This window comes from Antedon mediterranea, chromosome 3 (assembly GCF_964355755.1).
Source record: "Antedon mediterranea chromosome 3, ecAntMedi1.1, whole genome shotgun sequence".
NCBI lineage: Eukaryota > Metazoa > Echinodermata > Crinoidea > Comatulida > Antedonidae > Antedon > Antedon mediterranea.
The window spans coordinates 30572981-30588770 of record NC_092672.1 but is presented as its reverse complement, the minus strand read 5'-3'; the positions used below and the strand labels follow the sequence as shown (position 1 = coordinate 30588770).

Sequence of the window (15790 nt, the reverse complement as noted above, 5' to 3'; positions counted from 1 at the left end):
ACTTCTAATACCCTGTTTGGAAGTACGTACAGAAATTAGTAATCCTGTCGACTAATCCCATTGAGAAACAATGCCGTTTTAAGATAGTTTTTTTTAAACACACCAGTTTCAGCTGTAATTATAGACATGTCAAGGAGAATCCGTATTGTTAAAATCATGAATACTGTAAGGTTAACATAATATAAAGTGTAAATAATTAATAATAATAATTAATAACAGGATTTTTATAGCGCACATACCACTCAAGAGTGCTCAAGGCGAATTAGATTATCAAAGTCGCATTGATACCATTAAGACAGGATTTCGGAGACATTGATATTTAGAAGAAAAATTGAGAACCAACTAAATATGACCACAATCGTTTATGCGCAGGCATATGGTATTAAGTTTAGAGAATGTTACCTTCCCTGCACCCGATTCTGTAGCTGTTAGAGTACACTCAACGTGGAAGACTGTCGACAGTCTACCAGAGACCTATCTGACTGTATTAAGTACTTTTAATACACGATATCGCTGTCATTAGGTTCCTATCTGGAGACAATTTGTAACGTTATAGGCTATATTCAATATAAAATCCACTCGGCAACCAGAATAGTAGCAGGTTATGGTATTGCCATGAAAGAAAGGCCTAGGCTAGGCCTAGTCAATTATTGTACGAATTACGTAATTAGTTTAGTAGCTCATCTACCTTTTTAGCAGGGCATAATGAATATCGTAGCTAGGCTAGGCATACTAGCGTGAAATCAACCAATTATTTGGGTGGTATGAGGGGGTGGGTATGAAGTTTCGAGTTTGCATGGGTACGAGTCGACCAGGGTACACCCACTAGCCCTACACTAGAGCATAGGCTATAGTCCTGCGAGAATGGGAAATCTGGCCTAGATAGGCATAGGCCTAGATTAGGTACGCCGCAAAAAAGCTATCCTATGAGCATAAAAAGGCCTCGTAGTAGAGCCAAAGGTGTTAGCCCACTACTACGGATCACTAATTAATCTATCTAGGGCTAGCTAGCCTAGGCCTATTATAGAGTTAATTTTAAATTAAGTAGGCCTTCTAGGCCTGGTTGGTTGGTTGCTGGGCTTCAGTAATTTCGGTCGCATTTTCGGCCTACTTTTCAGGACATGTGAGAGGTGAGGTAGGTTAGCCCAGCTAGGCTAACCTAACCTGTAAGTAGTATTCTAGCCCATCCATGATGCCTGATGGGTACGAGTTGGCAGCCATTGGTACGAGTTGACCCGTATTCTAGCTAGGGTGTCCTGGTCAACCCGTACCCAAACCGGGATCCAGTCAAGTCGCCCCATCGCAAAGTCGCCCCATACAAAGTCGCCCCATACAAAGTCGCCCCATACAAAGTCGCCCCATACAAAGTCGCCCCATACAAAGTCGCCCCATAGCAAAGTCGCCCCATAGCAAAGTCGCCCCATCGCAAAGTCGCCCCAAAACAAAGTCGCCCCGGCACAGTCGCCCCATTACAAAGTCGCCCCATCGCAAAGTTGGTTGCTCCATCCACCATATTGCAAAAAATAAATAAATATCGAGCCATATCACTGATTTTTTAAATTTACGTTTTTACAAAATGTACACTTATGAAAGATCATACAACTCCAACGCATTTTTTAAACCTAATAACGATTTTGAAAATACAGTCCAAAAAAAAAACGTTCATGAATGAAATTTTTTTTCTGTGAATAGAGCAACCTATATTGAACATATAAAAAAAGTTTCAAATGTTTTTAAATTCGAAAAGTATTTTTTATCGATGTTTTTTGTATATGTTTTTAAGCAAAATTCTATCATAACCCTAATTTTTAATGTTCAATGTGATATTTATTGAAGTGCTTTGAATACATTGATGAAATTTGGAGGTAAGAAACTTTGTTAGGAGTAGAATCAGCTTTAAGCATTAATGTTAAAAATATGTTTATAATTGCTCATTAATTAATAATAATTATTAATAAATTAATAGAAAACTAGAGAGGGCGCTTTTCGACAAGAAAATTAATGTTTTTTCATGTGTGTTATTTTTCCGCTCGAATTTATTCAATGTACTGTAATATACACTGTTACATACTATTTTATTGGGAAGTAATTATTTCTGTGTGAATCTTCTTGAAGTTGTTTGAAAGCCTATCCTCTTACTTCTTTTCTTCAGAAAACATCTAATTTAGGTCTTAAAGTGACAACTATACACCTCGCATCACCAACCTCCAACACACCAGATTCTGCCCACACACACTTACTAACATAGTACAGTATAAGTCAAATTAATTGTTTTAATTTTTTTTTATTGAATTCAATCTGCCTCAAAAAATATTATAATAGTAACAATAACAGAAAGGTAGATAGGTATTTTAATAATTTTTAAATTAAAAAATGTAAAAAAAAAATGAATAAATGTTTATACATTATAAAAGTAATAAAATAACTACTATTTTAGTAATGCATACACAAGTACAGAATATCAGAAATCAATGAATTATGTGTCTAAATATGGCATTATTAGGCTAATTTGCTTTGAGAAAAACATTAATGCCATTGGCCTATACAAAAATCCAATGCAATTAGACAAAATTAATAGTTACATAAACAATTAATACTAATATTGGTAGGCATAAAATAAAAGTGTATATAAACTTTCCTTAAATATAAACAGTATAGGGCCTTACCAATTTATTTAATACATAATATATAAACTATATTACCACAAAATAAATATAAATGAATTTATAAGGACATGATGATTATCAAAAATAGTCAATATAATTTAATATTATGTTCATATTATTATAATTATTATATCATAAAGATTTTCAAAAACATAGTTTGATAACATTTAGTTTATGTTAGATATCAGACCTTTAATATTTGGAAATAACCTATAATAACTATAAAACATTCTTCTTTTGAACGCAGTATGCATATGTAGATACAGTACACATATATTGTAAGAACACAATTTCAATAATTTCTTTGTTAGTTATCAACCTAGGGGTTAAGTTATTAGGAAAACATTGGTTTATTTTTTATATAAATTATATGTACAGAAATTCATTCTTCTAGCCTCAGATCATTCCTGAAGTTAGACATAAATCACCCAAATTAGTATTAAGTAATGGATATTAGATGAAGTACAGTACAAACATTTTTCAGGATACTTTATGTTAAAAGGTGATAATTAGTTTAAATTTTACCCCGATGAAATTTATTCAATTACCAGGTTGAAGTATGGTGGAAACACTACCATTATGGCAGAATAAATGTACTCATGTAGAACACAGTCAGTTCTAGCAAGGTTAGAGGTGTGCCACAATTTGAGATAAGTGGAAACATGACTTTTTCAATAGTAAACTCATTACCAGCATTATAAATACAATTTTAAAAAGATGAGAATGCAAGTAAATATTAGATTCATAGTCTTCATTATGCACAATGATTATCTACTATCACATATTAAAATATAAAACAATCATATAGCCTTTAATGAATTTACATGGAGGTCTATCCAAATAAATTTAAATAAAAGGGTCGTAATATGTCTTTGTCACTCGCCAGCTCATGGAAAATGAAGTTAGGATTCCATCATTTCAACAACAAAAAATATTCAAAATATCCTGCCAGTTTGCGTACAAGAATATAACCTGCTTAGTTTTTAATACGAGTACTGCTTTCTATACACATAACTTTGATTTCTGCAAAAAAAAAAAAAAATCTCTGTAATAATGTACTTTAATTACTGTAATAATCTAGGCGTAGATTATGTTGACCGGGCCAGTGACAGGACGATCGACTGTACTACCATAAGTCCTCTAGGTGGATACAATTTATTTCTTGTCTACAAAGTGTACAGTAGTATGCTAATTAGGTAGTTGGAGTAGTTTGGAGAGATACATCTATTTATAAGAGAGTACTGTATATATCAAACTATCTGTGTTGGCCGCCTTTGTATTTTTATATAGGTACCATGTATTGGGATGCAATTTAACAGTTATGAATAAAAAATCTCTATATGATGCTTTAGTGCATTTTTCAGCTGTGAAATATAAAATTGTTAATTGAAAAAGAAAATTTAGGGTGATCATCCCAGTATTTACAGTCTAAATTTGATACTTTATGCAACAATAGGCATAAACGATTTTTAAATTAACAGGTATAAAAGCAAATTGAAAGCCCTACGTACTCTGTATTTGGAGGAAATAAGCATAAGAGCAAATAAAGCCTTGACCACAGGGTGTAATTCACTATTTTGAATCAGTAGTACGACTACTGTACTTATGTGTTGGACCATACTGTAATGTGGCCCAGGTTGACGGGCCAGGAATGATGGTAGTGCCAGTATATCGTTTACTGTAGTTTAGCCTCAAGGCAATACCATGTAGCTGGAGTACCTTGGAGAAATACAGTAGAGATTTATGAGACTTGGTGTGTGATGATTCAGTATGATAATTTCTCCTGTGAAAGAAAAAATTGTTGAACTATGAAGAAAATATTGTAAAATATAACAAGAAAATTATACTATAGTATAATTAAGGGGTAACCGTATAATATATAATAATGCAATGGCAATTACTAATATTATGTATACAATACTACATTTAAATTCATATATTATTTTATTATGATAAGGAAATCTGTTTTAGAATGAGAAAAAGCCGCCCCAACCCAGCTATCAATAAAGCTACAGTATAAACAGAATGAATAGACCATTATTGTAACCGGTCTGGGTATAGGGGTAGTAACAAAGTGCGAGGCACGCGAGGCAGGGAAGGCATGCGAGGCAAGTCAGAAATTTATGCGAGGCATCGTTTTACCATCATCAAAAAATGCGAGGCATCATTTTATCATTTCTCAAAATTGCAAGGCAGGAAATCACCGAAATTGAAGTAGCCTAGGCCTAGGCCCGCTAGGCCAGTTTCCTTTTGCACCTGCCTTGTATTTTAACCAACTTTATCCTGAATACCACAGCAGAATTAGTAGGCCTACTTTAATGAAGAAAAATCACATAAAAGTAACAATAAATCCATTAAATTGGTGATTTTACAGACGTTGTTTTTCTCGCATTTCGCACACTCAATGTTCAATATTTTGGTTTCTATGGAACGCCAAAAGAGCAAAATTAATTAGAGGGCTAAAAACTCTGTGGAATCCATTTATATTTAACGCATTATTTGGTGAAAATCAAGTACAATTTCAATAGATTTTGTCACTGTCAGTAAGGAAAAATGTTACTGTTCACCGGTGTACTGTTGATAATGTACACGGTTTCGGTAACCTTTTAAAGAATAAAATAGAAAAATTCATCATAATATCCTTAGTAGGATGTCCTATGTCTAGACTAGGTAGTGATGTTGATTTAGGATCGATTATTATTCTTTGAAAATAGAACAGTATCAGCAGTAACATATTACAGCATTTTTATTGACAAATTAACAAATATATTGAAATAAAAGGGTGTCACGAAAGCTCAGACCACGAAAGCTCAGACCCCCTAAGACCTAAGATCACGAAAGCAAAGACCCAACACCTAAGATTACAAATACTAAGATATACTACAGCTTAAAAACAATACTTGTTTATCCATACATAATTTTAAACACAGTAGGTTTCATTTATTACCATAAATATAATTTAATACTACCGCAAAACATAGATAAACTCACATTATTTTCGCCCGTTGAGTAAATGTATATTTTTTCTTTACAACAAACTTGACGGGTTGTTTGTTGGTATATATTTACTCCATTGTGTTGGTTTAGAGGATGTTTTTCTTACGCACCTGCCTTTCTTGTATTTTGACTCCAAATTTGTTGACTAACTTTATCCTGAACACCACACTTTAAAATTAGGACTTATAAGTACTTTCAGAAGGAGAAACACATAATAACAAATAAATAAATCCTTTAAATTGATGATTTTACAGATGTGTTTCTTTGTACTGTATACTGATTACTGTAATGACAATGTAACTCCTCGAGCTCCCCCCATGCTCAATGTTTTTGTTTCTATGGAGCGCCAAAAGAGCAACAATAATAGTACAAGTATAAAAACAGAAAGAAAACGAAACAAAAAAATTTATCATGATTTTTAAATTAAAATTTATTTGCCAGTATTTATTTCTTCGTACTTGCATGATTATACTATTATCATTACAATTTTAATTTTACATTGTTCCATCCACACTCTAGATGGACTCCACAGAGTTTTCAGCCCTCTATATAATTTTTGCTCTTTTGACGTTCCATAGAAACAAAAACATTGAACATGGCCCATGGGGTAGGCCTACTGTACTGTAGGCTAGTCATTTTGTGTGCGAGAAAAACGTCTGTAAAATCATCAATTTAAAAATGTATTTGTTACTTTTTATGTGATTCTTTTTCATGAAAGTGCCAATTCTAAGGTGTGGTATTCAGAATAAATGTTGGGAGTTAAAATACAAGGCAGGTGCGAAAGATAAATATTTGTAATCTTAGGTCTTGGGTCTTAGCTTTCGTGATCTTAGGTCTTAGGGGGTCTTCGCTTTCGTGGTCTGAGCTTTCGTGACACCCCTCGCATGCCTCGCACTTTTGGAAATGATAAAATGATGCCTCGCACAAATATTTGGCATGCCTCGCGTGCCTCGCTGCCTCGCACTTTGTCAACACTCAGAAGCTAACAGGATAAAGTAGTAGCTGTCATGAGTGTATCCGAATGTGTACAGTTAAAATAAAAAAGAATTAGCCATGTTAGCCATTCACATGATAAAATATGAGCTACTGCCTGGGCCAACTTAGAGATTGAAGTTGCTGTTGCAGTGTTTTCGTTTTGTATAAAGTGGAATTTGTTGTCCCTTCACGCGCTTTAATGTGTTATAGTAAAATGGTTGGGTTAGGCCTACTGTCTGGTGGGAAAATGGCTCAATGGTATTTTCGTATATCCCAAGAGTAACTAGACATGAAACTCGTCACTTTGACGAGTTAGTTATCCGCACCACGACAAACGCCACGTGCACGTCATACGTTGGAATATTGCACACAGATAAAGATTATGGCATTATGACAAGAACTGAAGAATATGATATGCTGTTAGTGCTGAATTCTGTCAATTTTGTGTCATATAGTATATACATGCAAACACTACAGTATAATCTGTATACATATTACATACAGTGTAGAATAGGTGAAATTACGGGACCCGCCATTTATTCCAATTTTTAACATGGCAACGGTATCAAAATGAAACACTTAGATAGCAATTTCAGAAGGAAATTATCTTAGGAACAACACATTAACGTGTAGAAGAAATTTGAATACGTAAAATATAGATGCGCACCCTTTTAAATGTGATGAACTATTACGCAAAATATGAAAATAGAACTTTTTTTATTCAACTGGCCATATGATGACGTCACAACATCCGATTGGCAAAATGTTTACATGAATTCGTATCTAAAATCCAATAGCTTCCAGAAAACGTTTTAATCGTGATTATCACATTTTATTCTTACGAGCTATTACAGAATAAAATTTACTGTAAAGATGAAATTAATGACCCACGTAATTGAAATTTTTAAGCATGATGACGTCATAAAAATTAAAATATTTTTATCTCATGCTAAAGAAAGTTGATTGACCTACACAATATATAAATGTAGGAGAAAAAGGAATACAGATAAGCGTGATGCGCTCCATTGAATGTGATGAGCAATAACGAAAGAGACAAAAATCCTATATTTTACATTCGTGTGGCCATACGATGACGTCGCAATGTTTTTTTAGCTTTATCGATGCATGATCCGTTATCTACAACTCATCAACTTCTAGATTTTGTAATAAAAATAAACGGTTCACGGTTTACTTTAGAAACTATGACTGTTTAAAAAAAGACAAAATTTTGACGATTTTTTAAGCTTTTTAGTCGCGTGGAAGCGACTCTATAGTTCACTATGTCGGTCGGTCGGTCTGTCTGTCTGTCTGTCGGTCTGTCTGTCTGTCTGTCGGTCCGGTATCACTATGCGTTTTATCACTTTCTGACCTTATCTTTATATCAGTTTAATCTAGCTAGGTCAATTTTTCACAGTATATTCCTTATGGCCAGGAATCAATGTGGTTATGTTTTCACGGTGCGCAATAAAAAAGTACGCGGTCTACGCACGATTCAACGAAATCACGTTTGTAATCATATCTTCACAACCATGAATCACAATTAAATAAAATTTAACACACACACTTCATCTCCTGAACTAACATAGTACAGTATAAGTCAAATTAATTGTTTTAATTTTTTTTTATTGAAATCAATCTGCCTAAAAAAATATTATAATAGTAACAATAACAGAAAGGTAGATAGGTATTTTAATAATTTTTAAATTAAAAAATGTAAAAAAAAAATGAATAAATGTTTATACATTATAAAAGTAATAAAATAACTACTATTTTAGTAATGCATACACAAGTACAGAATATCAGAAATCAATGAATTATGTGTCTAAATATGGCATTATTAGGCTAATTTGCTTTGAGAAAAACATTAATGCCATTGGCCTATACAAAAATCCAATGCAATTAGACAAAATTAATAGTTACATAAACAATTAATACTAATATTGGTAGGCATAAAATAAAAGTGTATATAAACTTTCCTTAAATATAAACAGTATAGGGCCTTACCAATTTATTTAATACATAATATATAAACTATATTACCACAAAATAAATATAAATGAATTTATAAGGACATGATGATTATCAAAAATAGTCAATATAATTTAATATTATGTTCATATTATTATAATTATTATATCATAAAGATTTTCAAAAACATAGTTTGATAACATTTAGTTTATGTTAGATATCAGACCTTTAATATTTGGAAATAACCTATAATAACTATAAAACATTCTTCTTTTGAACGCAGTATGCATATGTAGATACAGTACACATATATTGTAAGAACACAATTTCAATAATTTCTTTGTTAGTTATCAACCTAGGGGTTAAGTTATTAGGAAAACATTGGTTTATTTTTTATATAAATTATATGTACAGAAATTCATTCTTCTAGCCTCAGATCATTCCTGAAGTTAGACATAAATCACCCAAATTAGTATTAAGTAATGGATATTAGATGAAGTACAGTACAAACATTTTTCAGGATACTTTATGTTAAAAGGTGATAATTAGTTTAAATTTTACCCCGATGAAATTTATTCAATTACCAGGTTGAAGTATGGTGGAAACACTACCATTATGGCAGAATAAATGTACTCATGTAGAACACAGTCAGTTCTAGCAAGGTTAGAGGTGTGCCACAATTTGAGATAAGTGGAAACATGACTTTTTCAATAGTAAACTCATTACCGGCATTATAAATACAATTTTAAAAAGATGAGAATGCAAGTAAATATTAGATTCATAGTCTTCATTATGCACAATGATTATCTACTATCACATATTAAAATATAAAACAATCATATAGCCTTTAATGAATTTACATGGAGGTCTATCCAAATAAATTTAAATAAAAGGGTCGTAATATGTCTTTGTCACTCGCCAGCCACGTATGTTTTCCAGAGAATTTCACGATTTGACGCATGCGCGTTAACGCGCCGTTTAAAAACCACGCGCAGTTGTTTATTTTCCGTAATGGTCGATTACATTTAGATCAACAAATGACCTTGCATTTTTCATAACCTTTCTTTAAAGATTTGACCTTAAAACAATTTATTTATTTTGCTTAATACATTACTAATCAAAATACTTAAAAACAGAAATAAAATATAAACAAACAATTTATCTATAATGCACCTTACCTTACACTATAAATTATACTTAAATTTTACCCAAAAATGTGTAATTTTTAAACTTCTGTAAAAAAAAATTAGAAGTTTTTTGTGAGGTCAGACATTCTCATACATATTCATGAGTGATTTAACTTGTGACGGGTTTACAACGTTTTCGAGCAACAATTGACTGGGCGGCATGGTGAGGCAATGAAAACGAAGACATTTCAATATTTTTCACAAACAAAATCAGGGGTTTTGAGTATGATGGCGATCAAATAAATACACTGAAGTATTTATAATGTATTTTCAGGTAATGTTTTGCATCATATTATGTCATTTTAATCATTTATATATATATAGGCTAGTTAGAGTAGATACCACGTGGGTCATTTTGGATTCCACTGAGGCAAAAGTTGTGTTCTGTGAAAACATGTGGTCCGATTTATATATGAATTGAACAGATTTTGGTCATTTGTCGCAATTGGATTATTTACAAGCTTGGACTAATCTTGTACAATGCCTTAGAATTAAATAATAGTGGTTTTATAGCAAGTATTATTACAATTGTTATCACCTTATTTTAGCGCCTTATAATCGTTATTCTAACATCCCCGTGTTCAATAATAGTATCATCCGCATATTGTATAGTAACCCTAGGTTTGGGTTATTCCATTATAGAAAGAGGTAAAAAAATTTAAAAAAAAATTATTTTCCTCAAAAACAAGTTTCATTTAATGTAATGGTACAGTAGTTCTGTAACAAATTAAATAACATTTTTTTAATTGTTTAAAGGAGCCAAGTTGAAGGGTGCCACTAATAAAAAAAAAGTGCAGTGCCAATAAATTACTTAATAGGCTTTTTGGATTGAGTTGGAGGGGGAAAACAGAGATCGCGCGAGTTTTCTTTTTTTACATTGCTATAGGCTATATAATATGACTGAGTAATTCAATTCACATTTATTTACTCATCCTTTATAAATATAGTTTCATAGCATAAATAATGGCAAGGATCCTGCATAGAGAAGTTTACAATGATGTTGGATTGTTGGAACGGCGCTATAAGTATAAAATGGATCAATTGATTGACAGCCTCATCATGACATCATCATGACATCATCACGACAGCACATGCTACTTTCACCTGAAGAAATGCTGAAGTGAGTATGAATAAATTCCTGAAACATAATACTGTATAACAGGTATATATGCTGTGTAGAAAATTATTTTCTTCAAAAATATGACATTTGGTCCCGCATTTGGTCCATTGCAGTAATTGATTTCATAGCCTGTTTTTATACTGTAGCGTTGTGCAATGCCTATTGAACTTACCTTTATTCTCTTTCTTCACAACCACCAAAATGTAGAATACTTATTAAAAAATGGAAATAAATTTATAAATTCAGTTGAGAATGTACTGATTAGAAAAGAAACAACAATAGTGAAATATGAAAATGTGTCAAATATGCTATATCAAATCTCTTTTGTCATTGGGTGGTTCTGAAAAGAACCGTTTGGTTTGAGGTTTTTTTGCAGGCTGGCCTGGCAGCATCTACTCCACACAAGTTTTTTTTTTTTTTTTTTTTTTTTTTTTTCTCTCCAGCCTGGGCTGACAGCATCTACTTGAGTTGCCTTTTTTTTTTTTAATACCCGACTGCCAGCATCTACTCCACTTGAGTTGACTTTTTTTTTTTTTTACTTTTTTTTTTCAGGTCGGGCTGCCAGCATCCTGGGACTTGTTTTAACCCAGTGACTCTTCATGGCCGATTGTAGAATCTGCACACGATCTGTTGTGCCTCTTATGTCGCGCATGATGGTGTTGAGTTGGGCATGCATGGATTCGCCTCCTTGCTCACCATGGAATCCTAAGCCGAGGCCCCATTCGGCGATCCAACTGCACACATGGTGCTCCAGGAGATGCATCTTTGGAGGCTCAGTTTCTTCAAAGTTTTCCCTGAAGAAACTCAAGTAACTAGAAATGTTCATTTCTGTTGGATAAAAAAAAGGTAAAAAATAAGATAAATGCAGTTTAAATAAAATACACAATACTGTTTATAATGAATACTAACTACTAACCTAATTTCTTTAGCATCTCCTTATCAAAAGGAGCAGCAATATTATACATATTGTGACATTCTGCAAACTTTTTAAACAGCAAGTTGTATTTCTTTGCCACAATATTGGCAGATGGCATCAAGGCAGGGCAATGAAGTTGGGTTTCTTGGAGCAGCATGTCCGTTAATTTGTTTATGTTTTCAGTCTAAATTTTAATGTAGTATTCATAAATCATTAATAAGCACTGTAAAATTTGTCTAACTATATTAATCTTGTTATATTTAATCATTTTTACAACAGTGGCACAATGTTCTTATTAAATAAGTTTCGCCTGTACGTTACTGAAGAGTTTGCAGTTATGACGATGGAGGGACAAATGAGCTAGTTATTAACGTCCGAAGTTCAACGTAAATTCAAGGTAAATAAATAACCCAAGTCTACCTACTTTACAACATTTGTGGACATGATTTCCAACAAATGATTGGCCATGATAGGCTTGCCGCTGTACTCCGAAGGACTTCAGTGTAGAATCGATCTTTCCACATATGGGCCCAAAGCCTTTGTCAAGTTTGACATTTCTAAATTTCATTGCTTCATTAGTCTATAAATAAAATAATAGTTACATTAATGAGATATGACTCATTTAAACATTTTTTCCAGGTATTGCACCTAAAAAATTTAAATTATTTAAAGGCACTTACATGATATTGTTGTTGACCCTTTTTGTCTTCAATTTCTTTGATGATCTCTTGTAGGTTATTTATGTCTTCATTTAAAATTAAAAAAACAGACAGGTAATCCTCCAGAGATGCAACAGCTGTCTGTATCGCATCAGCCTCTGTTTCATGTAATCTTGCTTTCTGGAGCTGACTTACATAAAAGTTAAATTGCTGGCGATGTTGGTTCGTTTCCTCAGTCATTTGGTAATTGGCCAGGTGAAACCCCATTTCATTATCAAGTACCTGGCAAGCATCTTCAAAACTTTTGAAGTGCTTTAAGTACAGTCCAAGACTGATATGGAGGCCAGGGGGACACACCTAAAAGTAATTAATTGAGTTAAGAATACAATTTTAAATATTTACCGATGTAATATTATATTTGCATGATGCCATTATTACATTAACCTACTTACTTGATTTAATGGGATATTCAATATAATGTTTGCTACAACATTATTGAAAAACTTTGCTCGGTGCAGTCTATTGCCATCATCTTGAAATCTTTCCAAGTCCCTTCGCAATGTCTCAAGACTTCTAGGGTCGCCGAGTGATGATTTGCAATGGTGACAGTAGAGGCAATAGTGACGGCCTTAAAAGAAGTATTTTGTTTGATTGTTATTGGTTAAAATACTGGAATACTTTAATTATAAACATTTAAGAATACTATTATGTCTTACCATTAGCTCCTGTTATACCATACATTCTGGTAAGGTATTCGTAATCGCCAAAGGCGAATAGTCGGAATTTTTTTCCTCTGAAAAGATACAAAATTAAAAACATATTACTATGATGGTTGAAAATGATATGCTATTATGAAAATTGTACTGTCTCAATAATACTGTACTTACTTCCATGATGCTTTGTGGAGCTCATTGATTTGTGGAATTAGATTGGTCATGCTGGTTTTCAAATTGAAAAGGTTGTCTGTGCCTTCAAAAACCAGCAGATTGATAGTGTTGTTGAGGGAGTTTGGATGGGCAACATTACAAATTTGGTACATCAGTTTGAAGTTACCCCCTCCCTTGTCTCCTCCAATCTTTAGCCATATCTCGTCGTTTGGTATGAGGCCACCATGCCATGTCAGCAAGTTAAGACTATCAAAGAGAATATAAAATAATATTAATAGCATAAAATAAGGTGGGAGTTAAAATAGTATAGTCATAGTGAACCATATTTACCTCTCAAGCTCACTTAGGTTTTGATGAATTTTTTGTATCAGGTTCTTAACCTGTACACAAGCAACTTTCTGTATAACCATGTCCTTTGTTAATTCATCGGCTGCCAAAAGGGGAAGGTATTCTGATGTGAAGTTGTCGTTCACAATTTCTTTCACTTGAATGCGCATTTTGCCCTCGCATTCAGCAGCAATGCCATATTTTTTTAACCATCTTGAACAGAAAAAATAATTATATATGAGTTTCTACTTTGCGTGTAAATTATATAATATATGTGTACACTGGACCTACGGTTTATAGTCCTTATCCGAGAAGACTCGTTCTACCACCAGAACCATGGAGTGAGTGAGCCTCGAACACCTAGCCATAACAACGGCAGGGGTTCGAGGCTCACTCACTCCATGGTTCTGGTGGTAGAACGAGTCTTCTCGGATAAGGACTATAAACCGTAGGTCCAGTGTACACATCTAGCTCGTGTGCACTTTAAAGAACCTAGTACATCTTTCGAGACGAGTAGGGGGTTACCCCGGTGTATTAGTACATCACAGCCACTGATCACCAACTGGGCCCTCTGGGAGACCAGTCATTGACTGAAGAGGTTACCCAGTATAAATATATATTTCAATTCAATATAGATTGTTATTTCACAAGATTTATCCAAAATCAGGTGTACTTTAGGATAATTATACTTACTGTTTTAATTCCCTGTTTCTCTTCCAGGTGAGGCCCAGATTTGTTTTCAGGGATAACAAATCACCAAATGGCATCTTGATGGGTTGAGCCAAAATAGTTTGCAGTTCAGATGGCATACTCCGGACTTCGTTTTTTTGCTGTACCACGCCGTCTCCACCACTGACCAAATCTCTTACCTTGGTCAAAAACTTAGTTCTGTTCTGAAGAGTTTTATGGCACACAGATGACGACGGTTTACGAAATACCGGTATGGCAACTGATTTAAGAATCTAAAACAAGAAGCCTTTGTTTAAGTTTGTTGTTGTTTTTGAATTTGAAGTGTTAATAAACGTTAATGTTCACTAATATATTATGTTTTGTTTTTATTATTACTAAAAAAAAAAAATTGTAACCAATTTATATTTTATTGACTTAATTATGAACTTTATTGGTTTTCTCAAATGTATGTTCATAAATGTATTGCTGTTACATTATTTTAATTCTCACCTTTCCATTATCATAAAATGTTGTAGTTCCATCTTTTGATTGGTTCAACTTGGATTTTATGATATGTCTGCCTATTTTCTCCATATTTGGTGTTAATGGTGCATCTAAGGGCCTTGTCAACATTTCGGCAATTGGATCCATTTGATTTGGTGATGCACAGTAATAATCATGGTCACGAACACAAACATGGACATTACATTCTCTACACTGAATTACACAACGACACGATTTACAAACAACTTTACATGACAGATAACATTCAATGAACAATGCTGGTACAGAAGTGACAGACGAAAAATGAACATCAAAATTGCATTTAGGACAAACAGTTTTATCAACATCAACAAAACATGACTGGATACATGCTTTACATGAGACATGATTGCATGGTAAGGCAACAGGACTGATACACACACTTTGACAAAAACAACATGTAAATGCATCCAATGATCCAATTGTAACCAAACTGAAACTGCTTGGTATTTTAATTAATTGTTGACACATAATGGAAGAAAAGTGGTCGACAATGTTGTTTTTGGTGATTTTATTTTGGTTATACGTTTCTGCACCTAAACCGCATTTCCTTTTTCTTGGTCTTCCTCCCTTTGATTGGATTGTATGCCTTTGACATGTGGTGCAGGGTCCTAATCTTGTGTGCGGCTTCCACACTACTGGGTTTGGGTTTGATCTTGGAGATTTTAATGCAGTGTAACACAGATGACACAAATATCTAGGATGCACTGCGGCTTCATCTGTATTTGGGTCAAAGCCTAGCTGTGCAATTAAATCTGTGTGCATTGTAACTTCTTTGCGCTTGGGAATATTACCCCTTTTGTAATCATTATATGATTTTAAGCGCTGGCCACATATTCTGCAAAGAGAATCCAGGATTTTAAGATGGTCATCCAT

At 33.4% G+C, this 15790-nt stretch overlaps 1 protein-coding gene across 1 annotated transcript; it reads right to left on the bottom strand.

Annotated features, from left to right (window-relative positions):
* Window positions 1-11412: 11412 nt before the first annotated feature.
* Window positions 11413-15790, bottom strand: LOC140044286 (uncharacterized). Its single transcript, XM_072088764.1, has 10 exons — window positions 14882-15790; window positions 14396-14664; window positions 13706-13915; window positions 13376-13621; window positions 13205-13281; window positions 12941-13116; window positions 12510-12845; window positions 12254-12409; window positions 11830-12013; window positions 11413-11741 (listed from the first exon to the last, which is right to left on the bottom strand). The coding sequence occupies exons 1-10, from the start codon at window positions 15788-15790 to the stop codon at window positions 11449-11451; spliced, it is 2856 nt and encodes a 951-aa protein (XP_071944865.1). The 3' UTR covers window positions 11413-11448.

Coding starts and splice junctions, on each gene's coding strand:
- LOC140044286 (XM_072088764.1), bottom strand. CDS start 15,790: ATGGATGACCATCTTAAAATCCTGGATTCTCTTTGCAGAATATGTGGC. Junction 14,665..14,881: donor CATTTTATGATAATGGAAAG/GTGAGAATTAAA, acceptor TTCTTGTTTTAG/ATTCTTAAATCAGTTGCCAT. Junction 13,622..13,705: donor AACCTAAGTGAGCTTGAGAG/GTAAATATGGTT, acceptor TCTCTTTGATAG/TCTTAACTTGCTGACATGGC.